General features: G+C 39.5%; 1 protein-coding gene across 5 annotated transcripts in view; it reads left to right on the top strand.

Annotated features, from left to right (window-relative positions):
- The first annotated feature begins 771 nt into the window (after positions 1–771).
- LOC120745767 (transducin-like enhancer protein 4) overlaps positions 772–13402 on the top strand; it is a 46078-nt gene continuing 33447 nt past the window's right edge. For 2 of the 5 annotated variants that reach the window (XM_040050910.1, XM_040050909.1), the window contains exons 1-4: positions 772–1971; positions 2302–2399; positions 4545–4608; positions 4733–4777. In XM_040050910.1, coding sequence (XP_039906844.1) covers positions 1927–1971; positions 2302–2399; positions 4545–4608; positions 4733–4777 — 252 coding nt within the window. In that variant the 5' untranslated portion in view covers positions 772–1926. The remainder of the gene's footprint in view (positions 1972–2301; positions 2400–4544; positions 4609–4732; positions 4778–13402) is intronic. The other 3 variants (XM_040050906.1, XM_040050905.1, XM_040050907.1) reach the window with 2 other exon arrangements.

Below are 13402 nucleotides of genomic sequence, written 5' to 3'. Positions count from 1 at the left end.
CAAAATGAATGGTGTCAACTCTGTGTGTGTGTGTGCGTGTGTGTGTGTGTGTGTGTGTGTGTGTGTGTGTGTGTGTGTGTGTGTGTGTGTGTGTGTGTGAGAAAGAGAGTCTTAGTCATAATATTTCAATTTACTTAGCAAGAGGTGTTCCATTTGGGTTGTACTACGTAAAGGGCAGAGAAATTAGGCAAATGATTCAAGCTCTTTTAGGCGGCATTTATCTGAGCAGTGCACACATATAGAATACATAAAATGCATTCACCCTGCTTGTACTTATAAAAAAAGGATAATGTCACATGTGTGCTGTATGTTAGAGTGTATGCTGAAATATGAACAGCAGGATTAGCATTTAGGATTAGGAATTTGTCTGAGACATGAGATCACAAAAAAGAGACTGAGAAAACGAAAGAATGGTGGGAGCCTAAATGTGTATTAGCAGCATTTTCCAGCCATAATCAGAAGCCAAAGACAACTCAAGTACATAAAGTACTGACATCATAATTTCACTTCACCAGATTTTGTTTGCCTGCGGTATATTTTAGCTGGCAGTCACAGATGCTACTCACTTTTCAAGTTGAGATCTGAGGGATTTCTAAAATTTGTTAAATGTTTAAATGCAGAAGAAGTTAAAAACAGCCCGACCATAACCAACAAGATTGTTATTATGTCGTTAAAAACTTAATTTAAAAGAAAAAAACATAAAATTAGAAATTTGTGTAAATGTTTTTCGAACTAGACATGAATAAATGGAACTGGCTGAATCGCTAATTGACATCCAGCCTGATATTGATGCCACCTTTGTGGCTCTAACATAATCAGTTTTTTATTTGTCCACCCTCTGTATGATTTACATAATGTGAAGTGAGAGATGAGGGGGCTGCATGAGAATTTAATTGCAGGGTTATAGGTGCAATCTGCGGACATGATAGCAGACTGTTTAATAGGTGATTCAATTAGGAAACAGGAGAAAAACATGAGACCAAGGGGCCATATGTTCACTTCTGCCCCAAAGTCTCTGGAAAAAAAGAAAGAAAAAAAAGAACACATAAGTCAACAGATAGTTTTCAGATTAATCCCTGTGACATCCTTTTGTACCAGAGCAGCCCCCACGTGGGGGTCTGCATAAATCGCGTCTTGCTGGATGTGATTGGATAGTTTATAGATGATTGGCAGGGGGGTGCAACGGAGCGTGTATACTTTTCTGTCGCTATTGGCTGGCTTTAATGGCCGCTCCTCCCTCGGACCACACACCATTGGCTTTGGGGGTATCGCGAAGGAGCTGGGAAGTTGTAGTTCTTTACAGCTGACGCACATCTGTAGGGCTTATTATCGACTAATATGAATTAAACTACACGTCCCGACGTCGTGCTACGGGTCCTTGTAATTGTAGTGAATATGTAATTGAGCTCGTACGACTGGTTGCTTCTAAATTTGGCGTCGCGGAGGCAGGCTGCTGTAGTCGGAGAGGTGGTCGGTCGGCGGGTGCTGAATGAGGATGCAAACCTTTAACGGAGACTGTAGGAAATAAACCAATGAACGCGTGACAACGGGACGCTGTGGAGAAGCGTACTCGCAGACAAGTAGGGTCATGGTGTGCGAGATTTTAATGTTTTCTGTGAGAAATCTGAGAAGATAGAGGATTTGTTGTTAGTTCAGAAGGAGAGCGTTAAGCGCTTAGAATAAGGTGCTGAAGATTTTGGAAAAGACTGAGACAATTTTTGCTTTTATTATTACGCTGAATGGACTTTTGAATTACTGTCTTGCTGTCTCTGGTCAGCCAAAGGTCCGAGGATGTCTTCACTCTTCGCGGAACCTGCATTTAGCCCGCAAACCAGCCACTGACTGACTTTTTACGCACGGAGAAAGCTCGGTTCTCACACACTTTGTTTTCGTGTTTTTCTGGATGAACATTGCAATACATTTTCAATGATTCGAGATCTGAGCAAGATGTACCCCCCGGCGCGGCATCCGGTAAGTACAGAACAGTAGCGGTAAGAGCAGTGTGTCAAAACAGCGCTGATTAACAGTCGCGCCTGATGCGTAATCAGTTTAGATCAAGTTTCCGTGCCACTGCGCGCTCTCACGGACAATTGCGCTCATTGTCAAACTGCCACAGCTGCATGTGTGTCTCTGAGTGTGCGTGAGTTAACGTGTAAGGAGACTGAGTGAAACCAAAAAGGCCATCCTTATCACAGAGGCCTATTGTCAGCTACAGTCCTGCCTGTGTGTGTGTCGTGACGCTGAACTTTAGTGGCTCAGTTCTTCCTTTCTTCCTTCGCACGCTGTTTGCTTTGGATTGAGGTCCCTCATCAGCCGGGACAGCCGTTCAAGTTCACTGTCACCGAGTCCTGCGACCGGATCAAGGAGGAGTTCCAGTTCCTGCAGGCGCAGTATCACAGGTAGGATTTCGGATACGAGCATGACATTTGGGCTGCACTGAAACATCAGCTCATCAGCCAGAACGGCAGTAAACTTACGAACCGTTCTGCATTCTCCACAATAGAAGCGATTGCGAATTTGATCCCTGTTGTTCTGTGAGCGCATTAGAAGTAATTAGTGGGTTAATTAATCACTTTAATAGCTGGAATTTAAAAAATTAAATGTTAAAAAAATGTTTACATGTAAAATGCACAATTAATAATTAATACATACGTTTGGTTTTAGATTATTAAATGTTACCTATAATATTTTTTTTTTCTTCTTAATTACCTTTTGGTTCTTGCACTTTTGGTCAGTTGAAACCAGTTTTCCTAAGTCACCTTGGATATCAGGAGCTTATACTAGTGACCCCCTTCCCCCCCATCCACACACAGAAAATGCTTACTAAAGAAATAATAAATCTAAAAGAATTAATTGATTGATTGACTGTGGATTGACTCACACTGTAAACCGAAAAACCCGAGATAATGTTAAAGAAATGGTCGAGTTCTGTGCTGCTGTGTACTAGTCATGTATGAGTCACGAAGTATGACCAAATTATTAGGGAAATGTGTGATGCAAGAACGTGAAATACAAGACAGAAATGTATTTTTTAAATTTAAGTTTGGATTAAGAAATATGAGTATGTTGAGTTTGACATTTATATTCAGGGATGTTATATTGCTATTCCTCTCAAATGCACCATATGCAGCTAAAACAGTGGTAGCCTGTATTTGTCTAAGGTCCATCTATTACTAGTGACTAACCACAGGTAAACCCCCATCAACCTTTGCATGCATGCACATCTCTCTCTCTCTCTCTCTCTCTCTCTCTCTCTCTCTCTCTCTCTGCAAGTGCAAGTGGTGTGAAATACTTTTTTACCTGACATGATGAAGTGTGAAATACATTGCTCAGGGCTGAACCACAGGCACAATACCAATGCATAATAATCACCCACTTCTGGCCACCTCATAATTATTACCCAATCACCTGGTGAGATGAACCAGTGGTCCAGTTTGTTGGCCAGTCCTGAGGCTGAACTGGCTGAATGGTGCGCTGCATGCTTAATGCTACAGCCGCACAGATCAAACTCTTTCGTTCCAGTGAAATCCAAAATGAGGGTGGCGCTGATCAGATTTTATTTATTCATTTTTTTAAATAGCAGTGAGTCAGACATACTCTGGGAATACGCTACAATAAGAATTACTGTGGTCCCACATGTTTCATGTTTTTTAAGGATGAATTTATTAGTATTTATTATTACGGTAGTTCTTATTTAGAAGAAATGTAAACATGTTATGGACCTTACTAAAACCATGAATCTCTTTGAGAATATTCCCCAACCTTAGAGTACAAATAAAGAAGAGGACACCGTCACCATCAAACTTAAATAAAGTTGAGGTATTAAACATTTAAAGTCTGGCAATGCCCCAGATTTTCAGCAGATTTCAGCATTTATATTTAAGCAAATGTTGAAATTTCTCATTTCTTTTCATGTTTTACATTGCTGTGATTGACGTGTACACGCAAAGGTTTTGATGATGATATAAACCTTCTTGAGTTCCTTCTTAAAAGATGCACAAAAACCTCATGAGGAGCGACACACTGGCAGACACAAAAGAGTTAAGCTTTTCCGCAAAATGGATCCTAATGTTATGGTTGCTTTTTTTGTTGATGCTGCAGTTTAGGCTTTTACTCGCACTATAAGAATATATGATGAGGTTTGTGTGGTTGTCCATCGATCCATTAATTACTGCACTACACCTGCTGAGTAAGTGCCTGTGTCTGCAGAGGAAATTGCTGCATTCCAAACAACTTATTTGTCTTTCTTTTGTAGCTCTCATATTTAGAAATGCAAATTTAAAGTGGCAGGATGCAGTGACTTGCCTGTGCAGTATAGTGCAAGTATCATCTCTGCTTTCAGTTTGCTAAAGTCTTGTTTCATTCTCGCTCATCCTCTTTTATCCACTCCCTACTAAATAAGTCAGTTAGAAGTCAGAAGTCAGAAAAGATTTTTGGTCTTTTGGTTTTACTTTTGATCATGTGTTTGCGTGTGGCATGGATGCAGCTTGCTGTGTGTTTGATGGTGACACGTGCTAACAAAACATTTTCTATCTGTCTCGCAGTCTGAAATTGGAATGTGAGAAACTGGCCAGTGAGAAAACTGAGATGCAGAGGCACTATGTCATGGTGAGACAGCTTACTTCATGTGTTGCCATTAGTATTTTATTAGTGTGTGTGTGTGTGTGTGTGTGAGAGAGAAAAAAGAGGAACAGAGAAGACATGTTTGATCGACCTTGCTTTTATCTTTCAGTACTACGAAATGTCATACGGGCTGAACATCGAGATGCACAAGCAGGTAAGAGATGTTTTTACTCAAATGATGAAAAGGAAAAAACAACAACAAAACAAAACATCTGACGCAAACCACGCTGTACTGTGTGACAAAAGGAATGCAAATGGAAATGGGACTTTTATTCCAATTTGTAAGTGCTTTTAAATTCTAAATATCTCACTGGGCAAAGTCCAGCAAACTTGGAGGCACTTTAATTTATTCACGCCATTACATAGGACGGCTTTTAAGCAGAGGACTGACATATCTCAGTTTTTAAAATGTCCCAGCATGCTGGTAATATTCTGGAAGAATATTTTTGAGGTCTTTACCTTTTCTCTTTCACCATTTTCTTTGACAGCGAAGGGTCATGTGCTTCCATAATACAGATAACGCAGCTGGAGTATAGTTATTGCTTTTTCTGGATGTCAAAGACTGCTATCAGTTTACAAAGTGCTCTGAAAAAGTGGCATTTCCAACATAAAACAAGTTACATTATCAATATGTTGATATTTACACACAAAATGATGTTATTCTTATTGCTTGGGATTTTCTAAAATAGGATTAGAATTCCCAACTTGAGAAATGAGTTACACATAAAAAAAAACTCCCTCCACGGCACACGTTTAGCAACTTTCTGAATTATTGTAAAGAGTCATAGTGAAACGGGAGCAGCCCAGGATGAGGCCAGAACATCAGCCACCAACATTTAAGAATTTGATCCATTTGTCCCCTGTTCTATTTTCGAGCGGTCGGTTGCCTCGTGAGGTTGAATAGTCATTTCACATGCGAATAATAATTTCATCAGTTTAATTGAACAAGAAAATGGGCTGAAAAATGACTCAAGCGAACGAGGATTTGGCCTTTAACGAGCCTTTACATTATTGCTGCCTTTTTTAAACACGGAAGGTCATTAGCATAAATGTCTCTGTTAACCACACATCAGCTGCCAGGATAAATGAACCACAGCTAACCAGCTACACATTCATTTCCAGACAAATGGTGTGTGTAGTGTGTGTGGCTGTGTGCGCGTGCGTATGTGTGTGTGTGTGAGAGAGAGTGGAAGTGATAAATTGTTGGCCTTTGTCTTTCTGTGTGTGTGTGTGTGTGTGTGTGTGTGTTTTCTGTATCTATACCATGTGTTTGCTTTGCTGTGTGTGTGCATGCGCGCACGTGTGTGTGTATGTTTAACAGCCTGTACATACTGTACATGTTTACTCTGTGTGTGTGTGTGTGTGTGTGTGTGTGCACACGTGTGTGATTGTGTGTGTTGGTCTGTGTTTGTCTGTAGGCACACTGTCGTTGTTTATTTAGTTTTGTGTGCACTATTTGTGTATTTGTTCACATTGTGCGTGTGCTCCTACAATGTAGACATTTACTTGTGTGTGCTCTAGTGTTTGTTTCTGTCAGTACGCGTGTGTATTTCTGCGTGCAAATGTTGGACACACGTGCAGCTTTTTACTGCCACACTAATCAGACTCGTCTGATAAAATATGGGATCCCTACTATAAATTCCTGCTGGCTGCTGCTGTTTGTGTGTGCGTGTGCTGTGTTTATATGGGCAAGGCAGGCAAAATAAAAAGCGGTTAAATGTGGCCTGTAGCTCCGTGTGGTGCCCAATGATTTCTCTCAGAAGAGTGAATCCCTCATCTCTGCCAGCAGTGTGCGGTGCATGTTTTGTCCTTGTGTGAGGGAGAGACTTTTGGAAGCAAATGATTTTGAGTATTACACCAACATGCCCAGGCATAAATATGTGTTTTCTATCCATGGCATTCAATATGGTGATACAAAGTATGTGGCTTGTTGAGTGGATGCTGAGATTGAAGAGAGGGGGGCTGGTGGTGGTGATGCTGAGGGTAAGAAGGGGAGGGCGGAGGACATTAAGGCCTCCACCACCAAGCGAGTCGCTAATTTTGCTTGTTTAGCATTTTCGGAGGGTAATAGGCCCATTGATTTTTGACTCTGCTCTGTGTTTTATTTACACAGAAGGGCCCCGGTGCCCGGGGAGTGAAATGTACCAATGCTCGTTAAAGAGAAATTGACTCGCGGATGGAGGAGAGGATAGGCTGTGAGGTAAGGGGAAGGGGGGCGAGGGATAAGGAGGGAGGAGGGTAGGAGGGATGTCGAGCATGGGACTGAGCTGACTGAGAGGACAGCTAATCAATTGCAAATTAACAAAGCTGAAAGAGAAATAAAGAAAGTGAAGGACGGGGAGAAAATGGGTAGGAGAAGGGATGAGAAAGTGGTAAAAGAAGGAAGTAATAAGACGTTTTGCTACTGAAGACTGGCAGCGATTTCAATGAGGTCTGACAGCTCATTTTACTGGTGCAGACAGGGAGCCATTTATTTCGATTTGAGGATTTTGGTCACATAGTGTTCCAGTGGTACTTTGAATTTGGGATTTTAGAAATGCATTGAGAACAACATTAAGTTAGTAATATAAAACTACAGTAAAGCTACTCCCTTATTCACAAGGTGTTGCCACAGCAGGTTGTTCCACGTGTTTGATTTTGCAGATTTTCATGCCAGGTTGTGTCAGAAAGGACATCGAGCTCGGCTCAAACCAGGGATCTTTTGCCTTATTAGACAAATGTGTAAACCACTACAAGATGGTAGCACTGCAATACAAAGTGACAGTATTTGCAATTTAAATCAGTAAGTATTTATAAAGTGTAAAACTTTCATATACATAGTTAAAAAGATAATCTGTTCTATCCTAAATTTCACCATGTAACAGTATTTTTACAGTAAAATTCATATTTGATGGTGAAAAAGTGTAGTACCACAGTAACCACAGGAGCTGCACAAGATGCAAAGTTGGGTTTCAACCAGAAAAGCAGGGAGACCTGGTGGTGGTGAGGTTAACAGATCACTTCAGGTTCATGTCATGACATTATCTGCTGCTAGTGTGAGGAGAGAGGAGAGGCAAATGATTTAGTCTACCATGCTTATGTAACATAAACATAAGTTAAATTAAACTCTTTTCTTTACCTTTTTAATCTTTACTAATGCTGTGGGGATGTTTTTTCAATTGTGAAAAATAATTAATGATAATAGTTGATTTATTACATGCATTAGCTAAAAACCTATTAAAAATACAACACTCCCTAATGCATGGGACCCGGGGTGGGAGGGTGTCGAATTTAAGGCCTAGAAACAATAACTGTGTGGTAATAACAGCAGAGAGTTCACAATCCAAGTCAGCTCCAGAATAAGCCATTTTCACTTCCATCGCCTCTTTTATGTTGAGGAATGAACGATTGTTGTTCCACGTTTTTCAATATATAGCTTGTTCAGGGCTTCCATTCTGTAAAAGTTGACCTGAATTTTTTTGTGTGATTATTTTTATTATCTGTAGGTATGTCAATCTTATAACACCTACACAATTCATCTGAAACTAGGCTGCATGTAGACATTATTTTACGGCAACAGAGAAAGCCACGTAATTGGGGGAACAAAAAGATTTATACGTGTGGCAATGAGCCTTGTCAGTATTGGTCTGGTGAAAATTAATCAGGCTTTTGAATGTTTGGTTCTCTTCTCTATTGTAAGGCAGGGTCTTAGTTTGTGTGTATGAAAGAAACCTGTACCCCACCACTGCCATAATCTCTGAGAGAGAGAGAGGTTGCTCTACAAAATCATAAATGTCTCAAACGAATTGCACTTAAGAAATTAAGTTTTTTAGTTATGTTATCACACACGTGCTGCTGCTATTTGGGACATTCTGCAAAACAGGCATGCATTTAGTGAGCTGGACAAAATACAGTCAGGCAGAGACATGCACTGCTGTGAGTTTGTGCATATCCTGATTTCACGCAGTTCAGACTTGAAAGTAATATGTAAATGTTAATTGGCCAAACCCAGTAAGTAAAGCAAATATGACCGGGGTGCTCATTCAAACATGAAGCTGAGACATTTTTATGCTGTCAGTTAAAGGGAGGAGTGCACGAAAGGGGCGCACATGTCAGACTGAAAGATGGAAGGAAAACTTTACATTAAGTGCTCCTTTCCTTTGAACTGTTTGTAACCTATCTGTATAGCACCCTTTGTTTTTCTTCTCTGTTTTTCTCCACTGATCTAGCTGTTTCTTACACACACCCACCCACGTACACACACATACAGAGTCACAAGAGAGAGTAGCCTTTATATGGTGGGGTCCATTAGGTGTATTAGCTGGTGGTGAAAAGTGGTGCTGATGTGGTGCTTACAAAGCTCCACAGGGGAGATGGACATTTGATCTTCTTTCTGACCCAATCTGACTCCAGGGCTCTTGCCTGATCTAATTTCTTTTTTGTTAGGAGTTAAAGTGGGGCTTGTGGGGCTGTTTTTCCTCTCATATTCTTCTTCTTCTTATTACTCTTTTGGATAACAATTCAACTAAAAAAACAAAACAGAACACGTTTTCTCTGTCACTAGCTTAGTTGCCACCCCATTATCACAAAGAGATTTTTTTTTAAAGAAAACAGATAACAAGTGGATTATTTCTGGCAAATAATGAAATAATAAGTAAGAATTTCTACAGAAGTCAATTTTTGTGGTCACGAAATTCAATAGCTCAGGAAGATCACACCATTAGTTGCATTTTCTCTGTATTGTTGAAGTTTGATGTTGCAAAGCTACTGATGAAAGATATTTTCTCTTTTTTTTTTTAACTGGTAGAACATTTCTGCAGCGACTCACATACAGGTTCAAAGAAAAATCCAGTACCCATGATCTCAGGGGTTGCTGCTGTTTTATGTGACTGCAGACTCTTAACTAGCAAAAGGCTCCATAGATTGACTTAGTTTGAGTCCCAACCTCAGTGCAATCTCTGGCCAGTTGTTTCTTATTTTTGTCAACAAGGTGAATACTGCGTGTTAGAGCTGGGCCCTGATCATTGCAGAAACAAATTCTCCAGGTTTGCACGAACTGCAGGACATTTTTTTTGGGAAAAAAGGGAGCCTTGCTTTTTTTGCTTTGGTCTCTTCAGGGTGAAAAGACGTGTTGGCCGAACGGGCTGACATCCCTGCACTCTGGCCGCCAGACACAATATTTTGCCATTGATGTAAAATGTCACCTGAAATTGGTTGTGTTGCCTCATGGAAAAACACCTCCATTTCCTTTTCCGCTCTGGTGCTTTTGTTTCTGTTCTGATGCCAATATCTTTGGGTCAGTTCTTCCAAATGTTGCTTGGAGTTGTTAGGGAAGATCTGCATCTTTACAAGTGATGTTGTAACTTTGAAATCTTTCAAAATAAATGCTTATACACAGTTACATCTATAAGCTTTTGGACAGTGGCAATTTTTTTTGTGTCATTTTTGCATCTCTACATCACCACATTGGATTCTAAATCAGACAACGTGTTTACAGTGCAGCGCTTCAGCTTTAAGTCGTGGAATTGACTAAATTCCACTTTTTGTAGCTTTGCACGAATTGAGGTCCAAAAGGTTGTGATGGAGGTAAAGGTGACCATAATTAGGGTGAAAAAACAAAATAAACCTATTCGAGAGATAATAATGTTATGAGTGTCAAAAGAACAATCTGGTACTTTCTTAAAAAGCAGAAATCCACTGGCCAGCTTAGCAACATCAAAAAGCCCCAGAGTTAAATGGATGATCACAGATTCTTTGCTTGGTTGAGAAAAACCCCTAATAACATCTCTCCAAGTCAAAAACACTTTTGAGGAGGTGTTGTTTTGCTGTTTTACTGTCACACTCCAAAAGCAAGGGACACCTTAAGCAGTATAACTGTCTACAGTGCAAATCACTTGTTGTGTTTAAGAAGAAGAAGGTCAGATTAGACTTTTCCAGAAAACATTGAAATGACCCTGCACAGCTGTGGACAGTAATCTCTGGACAGATGAAGTCAAGATTAATTTGTAACAGAATGATGGGAAGAGAAAAGTGTGGAGAAGGAAATAAATGGCTCGTGATTTGAAGTACACTATACTTCATCATCTGTCAAACATTGTAGATGTTTTGGCCTGGATATATTGGAACTGAGCTACTAGTGTTTATTCACGATGCTACTTCTGATAGAAGTAGCAGGAAGAATTATGAAGCGTGTAGGGTTATACTCCCTGCTCAGATTCCACCAAATGCTGCAAATGTGATTGCAGAACTTCACTGTGAAAATGGACAATGACCCAAAGCATACTGAAAAAGGAACCCAAGAGTTTCTGAAGACAAAGAAAGTCAGTCACCTGATCTAAACCCTACTATTTGCTTTTCAGCTATTGAAGACTAAACTAAAGACCGAAAGACCCACAAACAAGCAGCAGCTGAAGGCAGTTATATAAAAGGCCTTGCAGAGCATCTCAAAGGTGGAAAAACAGCATTTGATGATTACTTTGGCTTCTAGAATTCAAGGGGTTGTGAGTGACTGTTAAAAACAATTCTGAAGTTTGAAATTATGTTAGTTTGTCCAATTTCTTTTGAGCCTCTCAAAATTGGGGACTGTGGATTAAAAATTACTCTAATTTTTAAACCAGTAATAAAGTACTTTTGTTAAACTCCTTGAATTAAAGCTGAATCAGTCACATCTTGATTATTTGATTTGAAATCCGTGTCGGTGATGGACAGAGAAAAAAAAAAACTTGAGAGAAAACATTTTGCTTTCTTAACTACAACAATTTTTCTCTGCAGTTCTCAAACACTTTACATTTTACACTGCTGTAAAAAGAAGAGATGATGAAACAAAGTGGTAAACATGTCCCTGATCCAACTTTGAAGAAATGTGTCTGAAGCATCAATAAGTATATATTTAAACAAATCTGAGTTTTACACTATGTGATGTCTTTGTTCTTCAACAAAGAACAAAGACATCACATCAAATGTTGTCTTTGTTCTTTGATACACAAATCATTGTATACACAACTTTTTGGGGGGTTTGTAGCATGTCGTAGCCTTAGGCATTTTCTCTGTTTACTAAGAAACAAAAATGCCCAACAGTTTCAATAATCAAATTCAATTGTGGCCTTATAGAGAATTGCCAAATAACTTCCTGGCTGTTAAAAAAAAGAATGTCTTCCTTTCCTGCTTTCATTTTCAGCACTAAAATTTAAGGCGCCCTTTAGTAAGGCAGTTGAACATCAACTAGCTTGGGTCTGATACACACTGAGCAGCTCCCCAGTGCGTGAATGTGAAGAAGAGCCTAGCTGAGAAAGGGCATGTGTGCTCAGCAAGTTTTTCCTGTATAAACATTAAATATAAAATTAAAATGTCAGTGTTTTAGGTCCTCTATGCCGTCTTGTTATGCATTAGAAAATATTTGAGGTGTACATGACACTAAATGGTTGTAGTATAAATTGCCATTGATAGGTGGGGGGGGCGTACAGTAAATACAGTTACAGGTATGTACTGTATGTCCTCTTCACAAAGCCTTTGGATTAGTCTTTGGAAGGCCAGTTGTGGCCCCTGGGCCTTTTGTTTGACACTTCAGCTCTAAAGTTTAGCACTACTGATGAAAAAAGGATAAAAAGTTGAGTGTCAAATATGTTTAAAGGTATTTTCTAACACAATGTCATAATTTGTGAGATATTTGTAAGTGAATCATCAAGAGTAAACACTGAAGAAGTTATTCTGAATCCCCTTGAGTTAATAACCCCTCAGGTCTCCTAGTCTCAAGAGTGAATAGGCTCGCTTTGAAGCAGTCCTTCTGTTTTTTTTATATGGTTTTATATATCCATGCTGCCTGGTTGAGTACTTTAAAAAAAAAATTTTTTTCTAGATAAATGTCTTTTCTGTGGCATCTACTCTAAACTTGTAAAATCTTCACTTGAGCTAGTGCTGCTTCTTTGCCATTATATTTCTTCATACTTCAGTCTTGGTTGAAATAATGTGAAACTCAGCTTCCAGCCAGTGGCAGATTTAGATATGTGATGGGCAAGTCCACCCCCTTTAGACCTTGCACTGGCAATTTTGTGATTTTTACTGAGTCCTAGCTTATTTTTTTAGTCATCACCTGGCATGTAGGGCTTTTATGGACCTTTTGTTTGACTAGACGATTGAGACGAGACACAGCTGCTGCCTGCTAAATGGTGACTTTGGGAGAAATGGGGGAAACTATTTCAAGCTCCTGCATTAAGTATTCTTTAAAAAAATCCAAATAACATAGCCTCTGCACATGGATACGTTAAAAGGCTTTTACACACTGCCTCCAGATAGTCAAGATCTCTGCTTACTTAGTGCTTACATTTATTCACCTTGATCCACAGGTCTTGTGGCACTTTCGCCTTTGCTTGCACCTTTCCTCTTTACACTTCAGGTTTTGCTAGAGCTTGTTGTAATAATTTGTTCAGATTGCAGAATTGCATAAAAGAGCATATAGGATTTACTTAATTCAATAGTGTACATTGGTTGCACACAGATGTTTTGCTTTGGCAGCAACTTAAACAACTGAGTTAAATCAACACAACTTATTCATAAAATGCACAATAAACCCGTGCTGTGCTGTGTTGATAAAATGTGCTTGAAACATGTTTAGATGAAGTAAGTTGAGCTCTTGGAATATTTTAATCCTTCACAATTTTCTCACTTTATTCCAACACTATTTAATAACTTTTACCCCAATACTACTTGGTCACTTAAATACTACATGTTGTCTTCATATTACATAATGTTCAACAAAGTCTAGAGTCTGGCTAACATTATGTTAGGGCATAACCCAGAAGTT

The sequence above is a fragment of the Simochromis diagramma genome, unplaced genomic scaffold (assembly GCF_900408965.1).
Source record: "Simochromis diagramma unplaced genomic scaffold, fSimDia1.1 OVJJ01000131.1, whole genome shotgun sequence".
NCBI lineage: Eukaryota > Metazoa > Chordata > Actinopteri > Cichliformes > Cichlidae > Simochromis > Simochromis diagramma.
Note: the sequence above shows the minus strand (reverse complement) of the source record. Positions and strands in the feature narration are given on the sequence as shown.